Source organism: Malurus melanocephalus, unplaced genomic scaffold (assembly GCF_030028575.1).
Source record: "Malurus melanocephalus ecotype Western Australia unplaced genomic scaffold, MMel_1.1 scaffold_402, whole genome shotgun sequence".
Classification (NCBI taxonomy): domain Eukaryota; kingdom Metazoa; phylum Chordata; class Aves; order Passeriformes; family Maluridae; genus Malurus; species Malurus melanocephalus.
In genome coordinates, this window is record NW_026623634.1 from 583,610 (window position 1) to 593,045 (window position 9,436).

A 9,436-nucleotide genomic window follows, 5' to 3' on the forward strand; every position below is an offset into this window, starting at 1 on the left:
GCACCGGGCGGGAGCAGCCGCGGGAACGAGCACCGGGAGCTGTTTCCCCACGTGAAGGAAGAGGCCTCTCAAACGGAGTCACTCCTCTCCGAGGCTGCTGCTTTCCTCCCGAAGGGCAACGCACAAACCACGGGAAATCGATGGGAGTTTCACTGTGGGTTTCATTGAGACAAAGATTGAACTCCAGGGGCTGGACCTGGAGCYTCTGAAAAGAACACGCCTTCAAACATCACGAAATAAAAGGGCTCTGCTCCATGCGTGTCCCCGTTAGCTTTTCGGGTGTGAGRTCTTTGGGGGTGTGGGACAGCCGCAGGGGTAAAGCTCCAGCCCCCATCAGGTGATGCACTGTCAGAGAGCTCCTCCAGCAATCCGTGTTTCCAGCGGGATCTCCCAGCCCCTCCCGGCTCCCCCTGCTCCTGTGGGGAGTTTACATCTCTGCAGGTACCAGGTGAGAAGCCACCTCAGCATGGCTTCGGGCAATCCCTCAGCAAGACCGCACATAAAACCTTCCCTTGCTTGCTTTCTCGCTCTTTAAGGCTATGTAATTTCTCTGTTATGTCTGAGATTTTGCTCCAGGACAAAATACAGCTATGTGGGGCTTAATTGATTTTTTTTTTTTTTTCTCAGCGCTTTCAACTCGAGGTTTCTTTTATTTTAACGACTCCTGGTCTTTTAAGCTGAAAGAGGTAGCAAATGATATCAATCAGAGCACTCCCAAATCGAGAACTTGCTTTGAGGACTTCGCTGTCGTCTGGGCTTTCTCAAATCCTGCATTGAGGTTCTCATTTAACGAGGTCCTGGGGAACTCTGGGTGCCCCAAATCAGACATGCAGCTACAAGCATGGCTGAATCAGGAATAATAACAACAATAATAATAACAATAGTAATAACAATGATATCATCATCAGCTCTGGAGCTGTGACACAAGCAGTCAGAGCTGAGCTGTGCCCAGCATTCCTGGAGACAGAGTGGAGAGAAAGAGAAACTCCTGCAGCCTCTGGCATGGCAGGAGGAGCTGAGTGRAGAGGCAGCAGCTCCATCAAGGAGAACATCCCAGCAGTGGTGAGCTTCCTACTCACCAACCAGCAGCTGAAAACGCAGACTGGCCGAACTTCATTGCTGCTTGGCCAGAGCCCATCAGAAAACCATCCTGCCTTCCCTACAAACGCCAGAGCCCATAGGAAAACCATCCTGCCTTTCCTACAAATGCCAGAGCCCACAGGAAAACCATCCTGCCTTCCCTACAAATGCCAAAGCCCATAGGAAAATCATCCTGCCTTCCCTACAAATGCCATTCCTTGGTATTTTCTTGCCTGAAGGAGCTTGAGGAGCATGCTCACGGCATGACCCCACCAGCAGCATTGCAGGGAGGYACRYGGAGCTCCATGAAGTGGGATCCYTGGGGATCCTTGYCTTCAGCAGGGCAGCCCAYRGACACACCACTGGACGTGCATGTCCTTCTCCATATCCCACTGGAGCAATGTCACACAAACAGCTTGAGCACTGTAATTAAACTCAATAAATAACGATCCTAATGAGATCATGGCACACAAACATTTCTGTAGGATCTTGTTTAATTTCCAGCATGACTCGAGTGTGGGAGAAAATCCAGTATGTCAAATTAAAATTTCGGGTGTAAATCAAATCAAAAGTACAAAATTCCCCGTAGGGTCAAAGCGCAGTGGGACCCACCCTTACGGATTTGACTACTAAAATGTGTTTATTGCACTCAGATCATTTGGGAGTGGAAAGGATCCAGCCAAGGGACCTCCACACCCACCCCACAGCAGCAGCTTGTCCCCAGGCACCGCTCCTCCTGCACAGAAAGGGAGGGACTCCAGCCAGTCCACCTGCAGGGACACCATTTTCTGGCTATTTCTCATGATTCTGAGCCCAACCAGGTCAGAGATGAGAACCTGGCTGGTACAGCAGTTTGGCAATGAAACAGCACAACTTTTGATTCTGGCTCCCAGCAGAGCTCAGGTGGGGGGATTTAAACAAGTTTCCTGACCACGCAGAAGAGGCCACAGCTTCATGTCTTTGGGAAGGTGAACCTTCATCTTCAGAGCCTGTGGTGTTCTTGAAACACCAGGGCTGGGACATTTAGGGTGCTGCAAGTCACYTAAAAACCCAACTGGTGGATCCCCACACTGCTCTCAAGTGGCATTTTGGGACACATGGGGAGGAGTCTGGGTGTCAAAACTTTGTCCAGTTCTCTGCAAGGCATACCCTGGTGTGACACCCCTTCCTTAAGACGCTCCACATGTCCCCATCCGGGGTGGGATGGTGAGAACGAAGCCCAACCCAGCACTCAGGAGTGGGCACAGCCGGGCCACTGGGAGCCCTGAGCTCAGCCACCTCACAGAGGGGTTCACTGAAGGAAGAGATGCTCTCATTGCAACCAAGACAAGATTGGAGTAGGTAGACTATCTCCTCTGCAGCCTTTTCCAACMTCCTGCCTCATTGGATTATCTACTGGCGGCCAAGCATGACATGGGGTCTTTCAGGATTGTGAGGATCTCTGCGTCTTAAAGCCCAGAGGAAGCTCTGGAAGAAGCCCTCTCCTTGGACTCCCGCTGCTCCCAGCCCCAGCTTTTCTTCCACCCGGCTCGGCTCCCGGGGATGCTCCGGTGCCCGCCCCGCGCTCCATCGCCCGCCCGCGGCGGCGGCGGTGACTCAGCCGGGTTTCGGCAGCCGCCCGCCCGCACGCACACACCGCGCCTCGCCCGAGGGGCTGCTCCTGTCTCCGAGGGCAGCTTCCCACCCAGAGCACGGCGTTTGGGCCAACACCGGTGCCCCGGAGGTCAGGGAGGGTGAGCATTGCTGCGGGTGGCACGGGCTGGCAGCGCAAAGCCGCTGCTCTGGTCACTCCTGCCCGACGCCCTCGGTGCTGCCCGCTCCGGGGCCAAGCCTGGCCACTGGAAAGCCCTGCTTCCAAGGCAGGTTTTGGCAGCTCTCCCGCTCAGATGAGGAAACGCTTCACCGCAGCGGCTGGAGCCAGGGTGGCTCCACGCCAGCATTATCTCGGAAGGAGGGAGCAGCCGCTCTGCAGGCTGCCCCAGTTTGGAGGGCGATCTGCTTTCCTTGACTGAGCAGGGAGGCACGGAGAAGGTGCCAGCCGGGGGGAGATGGCTCCRCGGGCTGCGGCAGAACCTGCCCTGCCTGTGCTTCCCCGCCGGCTTTCAAAGCACCCCACCGGGCTGACTCACCGGGCTCCCGTCTCCCTGCCTCCCACGGCCCCTGCCACTCCCGGCGTCTCCCTGTCTTTCTCGACCGGTACCTCCACCTCCCTCCCGCTCCCCTCAGCCGGCTCAGCAGTCTCTCCGGCCGCCCATTCACTGCGGCTCCGCTCCCTCGGGGCACCCAGCATCACTACGGGTTGCCTGGCTGCTCCCCAGCGAGCCTCCGGGTCCCCCTCCCGAACCACGACACAGAAACGTGGCTGTGTGAGCATCTGTCTCTGGAGGTCTCCAGAGCCCCTTGCCAGCTCTGCCTGCATTAACTTTTAGTTTTTTGTTTGTTTCTTGATTTCCTGCAATCCCASTTCCCAGCGTTTCCTCCCTGGGAATTTCAGCGTGTTCGTACCACGCCTGATGCAGCAGCAAAGGTTCCTAAGGCAGTAAAATCCCAGGAGCGTCCTGCCCCTGTCTGTAGCTAAATAGCTTGGGATGACAAGCGTTTGTCAGGGRTTAGGGAGCCAGGGGGAAGCTCTGCATGAAAAGCTGGTGCAAAAGAGCTGGGTGAGCCACAACTGGGCGCTGGCTCGGTCAGTCCCTTTCCAGGTTCCTGAAAATAATGAGTGAGCTTYTGAATCCCACACTTCCCGCAGCTGGCACGGGATGATAAGCTGTGCTTCCCCCCTCCCACCAGCCCTGCCATCTCTGCCTTCCCCCTCCAAGCTCAAACCTCAGCGGCAGAAAATCCCCTGTCCCCTCCCCAGGGACAAATGGCACCTCTGGGGCCCCCCAAGGCTTCCTCGTTCCTGCCGGATGACGGCCGCCATAAATCCCATTGTATGCATACGGAGTTCAAGCCTTTCTTTACCATTTCAAAAATCTCCAGGAGGGCCCAGCTGGGAGGTAGGTGCTGTCCYTACCATCCCGCTCCTTTTGCAGGATTAATAGAGCGAGACACAAGCGATAAGGGCAGGAGGAAGGAATAACTGTCCCCATTTGGGAGCTCTGGGACAGCCCCATTGCTGCCACCCCGGGCCAAGCACCCCGGCAGTGCAGCTCCCTGCAGTTTGGGCAGCAGGAGAAAGACAACAGGASGTTCTGCTGGACTCCTCTCTGACAGGGAAGCCCATCAGGACAGCCTTGGCCAGCGGCAGTGACGCTGCCAGCCCGAGGATGGGACAGGATGTCCCAATCCCTATCCAGACGCTGCCCGGTTAGGGATGCGCCTTCCCCACTCCTGGCCCCGGTGCCGCTCCCCAGCCGGGATCCGGGGCTGCTGCCGGAGAGTCGCTGCCTGTCCTTCCTTCCAGAGCATGTGCTGCAACACGCCCAGGACGAGCGGAACACSGGGATCCACCCCCGCTGCCTGCGGAATGGCCTCGGGGGCTCAGCGGTGCCGCTTCCAGCTGGGCTCCTTTCCTCGGACCTGCCGAGGGGGCTCAGCGCCGGCTGCAGCGCCCCTGGGTGCCTCTGGCCCCTCCACACACACAGAATAAAGTGGTATCAAATCTGTTCAATTTTGATACAAAACCCAGGAGAGATAACACTGAATGCCACCTTGATCTCTTCAAGATGAGAAGCCAGTTTGTGTTGTGTTAYATSTGCCYCTMTGTTTTCCATAAYGCTCGATTAAKAGAAAAGGGMTMGTCCTTTGTGATTTWAAATTAATCTGTTTTAAAAAAAGMATCACTGAAAAAKAAYTTTRYTTTGTGTTAATTYTCTGCAAATTTCASACAACCYTCCCAATTTCAATCACACTTGAAAAATGATATTTTGGGTTTAGTTTTCCAGACGGATGAGCCCTCCTCTCCCTGCACGGCTGCAGCCCAAGGATCCCTCCTCCTCCTCATGGCAGGGTGTGAGCTGAGGGGTGCAGCTCACCCTGCTTTGGGATCCAGGACCTCCCACATCTTCCCCACTTCCAAACTGCAGGGTGACGGCGGAGTTACCCTGCCAGCGCTTTGGGGTTTCACTCACAGTATTTTTTATCTMGTGGTGCCTTTCACAACGATTTCCAGGAAAGAAAAAAACCAACCCTCAGGTTTGAGCACCCCTGCCCCGGTTCTCAGCAGCGCTGCCGCCATCCCGCCGGCCGCGGGCAAGGGTCTGTGCGATTGCCGCCAATATAATTATTAAGTGCCGGGATTACATCCTCTCCGTGCCGCACAGCAGGTAGACTTTGGCCTCTGCCCGCTTTTCACTCGCCTCTCGGCAGCAGGAGGGAGCCAGGGTGCCCTCCCCGGGCTGGGTACCCTCTGCAGAGCCCCAAAAAGAGGGGCAGGGACCCATGGGTGAGCGGGCAGGGATGCGGTGGGGTGGAAACACCCAGACTGCCGTGCTCACTGYCCCCAAGCTGGTGATGCCAGGGATGCGGGGTGTTTGGGGTCATGGGGGACCCTTGGCACCCCCTGGCCGGGGCGGTGCGAGGTGCTGGCGCCTGGTGGCAGCCCCACACCTCGCTTTAGCTGGAGGTGACCCCGGGGCTGGCTAACGTGTAACCAGGCTGTAAAAGCGGCGAGGCTCCGGCGGCGCTGCCCGCAGCTCTGCYCTCGCCGCTGCGAGGAGGAAGTGCACGGGGAATTTAAAATCAAAAGTAACTGTTTCACGGGAAATGGGAGGAGGGTTTCAGCGCTCCTTGCTCGGAAAGAACGCTGGCATCTTCCCCCCCGGTTTTATCTTTCATCCATCATTCAAATCTCAGGACAATCAGATTTGGTTCCCTCCAGCTTCCTGGGAAGAACTGTCAGGGGGCCCTGGGGCTTGTCTGAATGGGAGGAGCARCAAAATTCATCCAAATYGCTGGCGAGAGCAGGTTCACGGAGYTTCTTTCTGTATAAGTGCTGAGGGGGAGMGTTCCAATGGCTTTCACTTCGTTTGTGCCCATCAAAAACGAAAACCCACCCAAGGCAGGCACAACTCCACCTGCCTGGAGAGGAGGCTGAGCTGGTCAAAATAAGGCATTTCTAATATATACATTTCATGAATTAAAGCTATTTTTGGAGTTTGTGCACAGAGAAGCYCCCGGTGACCCTGCCTTTGAATTATGGAAGAGGGACACAAAAAGTAACACATTGCAGTTTTTCCCTCTGCATAACACACTTTTGAATACCAACAACACAACCCTCCCAAAGCAAATCCTACAGAAATATTTCCTGCAGTGCCAGGCTGCCTGCACCTGAACCACCAATGCCTATACTGCCACAGCCAGGCTGCTTTGAAGGGAAGGGAATAATTCAATTTCTCAAAGAAAAGGTTTCACAGTGAGATAGAAGTGCCTACAACACAGCAATTCTCTATTTTTGCTGCTATAATCAGCATCGCCAGAAGGAGAAAATCAGTGGTGACAGCAGCAGGCGCAGCTTGCTCCCCTCCTCAGCTCTGCCTCTGCCCCCAAACCTCGGCAAAGCCGTGCAGGCACCCACAGCCACACTCAGCAGCCACAGTGTGGCTTCACAGGGCAAATGGAAACTTCGTTTTAAGCTGAATTCAGGTTTTGGTTTTTTGTTTTCAACACCACTGAGGCAGCCAAGCCCCTGTGTCCCAGTGGAGCGCTCTGGGTGTGTGCAATTCCCCCGTGTGAGCACACACACACACACACAGGCACCGGGAGGGAGCAAGAGGTGCCTCTGCAAAGAGAGAAGGACAGCCAGCATTTCACCAGAACCCCGGGGGAAAACCCTGAAAGCTTTGTGAAAACCTTTAGGATTCTTTTTTTTATTATTATTGGGGGTGTTTTTGTTTGTTTGCAGTTTGATAAGAGAGATTGGTTCCTCACGTTGCACAGGACAAACGGAGCAGGAATGGGCTGTGGTTCAGGACGTGAACCTGGAAATGGGCTCTGTTCAGACATTTCTCCCTCCCCTTCAACACCTCGGGTTTCCTCAGGCTTCATTCCCTTTCTATTTTTTTTTTTTTTTTTTTTTTTTTTTTTTTTTTTTTTTTTTTTTTTGCCACTAAGGCAAGCCATAACTGAGCATCCTGTTCTCTGGTGGCTAATTTAGGGTGGAACTGACACTGCCACCCCTTCTCTTCATGGGATGCTACCCAGAGTAGCCAACCGTGACACAAAGCTTAGCCAGAATTCCTCCACAGCCACCAAAACGGCTGGAAAGGGGAAATAAACGTGGAAGTTTTACTGAGATAGGGGCTGCAGTGCATCCTTATCAAAGGAGGGTGGCAAATGCCTGTGAAAGAGCGTGGAGGGGAGGGACAGGGTGGATGAGGCACAGAGGTTGCACAAGCTGGATTTTCTTTGAAATCCAGGATGAAAATGCCCCCCAAGGATGGACTGCAGATGTTATCCATGATCATTACCCAGATCTGAGCTGTTTGCCCGGGGCAAAAACGCCCTTGAGCCTTCCTGAGTCTCCTTTAGGTGTGACCCAACCCTTTCCCGCCTGCTGCTTGGCCCCACCTCCACGAGCCCAGCAAAGGAGGCACAGCAAAGCGGGCACCCAAGCTATGGGGACAGCACAGGTTTCACCAGCAGAGATCCTCCTGATCCACCCTTCCCTCASCTCAAACCTCAAACCCAGTCTCTGCCTCACTGGGGAGTCTCATGGACGCAGACACCAAGTTTGTGTTGGGCTGAAATCTTCTCTCGTGTCCTTCTGTCCACACCAGCGACAAAGATTTTCCCCAGCAGCGTCACCTCTGGGCACTCCTGCCCTCCCTCCTCCATGCCACCACTTTCCTGCCCCTGCAGCCAGGCTCCGAGGAAGGAAAATTGGCTTTTCCACATTTTAAAGGTTTGAAACCAGACCAGCTGCTAATCCAGCCTTGGAAAAGGTGCCCTCTTGAGCTCAGCCCAGAGCAGGGAAAGGGGGCAAAGCAGGAGAGCAGGGCCAGGACAGGGGACCCGAGCCCTTCAGCAAGGCTCAGCCCTTGGGAGGAGAGTGGGAACACCTGAACCGCCAGGGCAGAAGCGGAGATTGTGAAAGCACAGCCTGAATGCTCCCTGCCGGGGGATTTTAGCCGCTCCAGTGATTAATGGCAGGGTTGGGGAGAGGCACTCGAGGGGAGCTGCACCCTTCCCYGGTGCCAAGGGTGCTGGGCTGGCTCCCAGCCAGCAGGCTCCTGGCTCGACCCCGTTCTTGGCATCCCACAAGTGTTTATGCATAACTCTAATAACAGTAAACACACCAGTGTGAGCAGTGCTGTTAGACCCAATTCAAATGCTATCATCCCCACTAATTTGGCCTTTCATTTCCATCACAGCCATTCAGCAGGCAGATGGAAAAGATTATAGTGAGGGAGCGATCAGCTTCAAGATTCCATTTTCTTCTTTCACTGCAGATGGGGCTGGGGATGAGACTCAGGCATCCCCTGGCATTGACTGCTCCATCACTCTTCTAAGCCCCACCTGGAAATATCTGAGCCTGATTTAGAGACAGGGACCTGCTGAGTTTGAGATTCCTTGTGCCCCATCTTGGCAGTGATCAGGGGTAGATGCTTGGGGGAATAAAAAAATGCACAGGAAGGAGTCGGGAATAAGCTTACACCTYTCACAATAAACCTCCCATCTTTGTGGTTTAGGGAGTTCGTGAGACAAAACCAGCATCCAGACATCAGGGTGCTCCAGGAATTAATCCAGATCCTTTCTGAATGCTTGGCGAAGTTTATGAAGGAGTGGGGCAATGACTCCCACTGCTCATTCTCACAGGGTTCAACCTTCTTCTGCTTGGTTTGAGCTTGTTACCTACTGGCAGTGAGAAATGGGGGATGGCTGTTCCCTGACCTGCACGCGGTGTAATCCCACCTCCCCACCTGACATCCGTTTGTGTGATACACTCCTAGAAATCACTCTTGTGCTGATTTGGGTGCTAACTTGGGTGGCAGGGCAGCAGAATGTGACCTCTGACAGGTTCTCTACTCCTCGGGAGCAGGACTGAACCTCTGACCGCTCAGATACTTCAGCGGGTGCCAGGGAAAAGCCCCCAGGCAGAGGAATAATTCTGTCTTCGGAGCACGCAAAACTGCCAAACACGAGGCCTTGGGGCCACACACTGAACAATGAGAAAAAAAMCCAAACAATTGAAAAGCAGCTTTCTCCAGCTGCTTCTCCCATGCAATTCTGGGCGAGGAAAGCGCACGACTGGTGGTCTTCTCTCAACAAAAAAACCAGAAACGCTTCTCGCACGCAGGATAAACCTCCTTTTGTTTGTGTTTCAGAGCTGCGGCCGCACTGGAAATGCAGGCGCACGGCGGCAGGAAGAGACCCGGCGGAGAGAGTCCCGGGAGAGAGCGGCACAGCTGGGCAC

At 54.5% G+C, this 9,436-nt stretch overlaps 1 protein-coding gene across 1 annotated transcript in view; it reads left to right on the forward strand.

Annotated features, from left to right (window-relative positions):
- The first annotated feature begins 3,946 nt into the window (after nt 1-3,946).
- LOC130581321 (uncharacterized) overlaps nt 3,947-9,436 on the forward strand; it is a 9,740-nt gene continuing 4,250 nt past the window's right edge. Inside the window, exon 1 of the mRNA XM_057379353.1 lies at nt 3,947-4,079. Within this exon, the coding sequence (XP_057235336.1) occupies nt 3,947-4,079 (133 nt within the window). The remainder of the gene's footprint in view (nt 4,080-9,436) is intronic.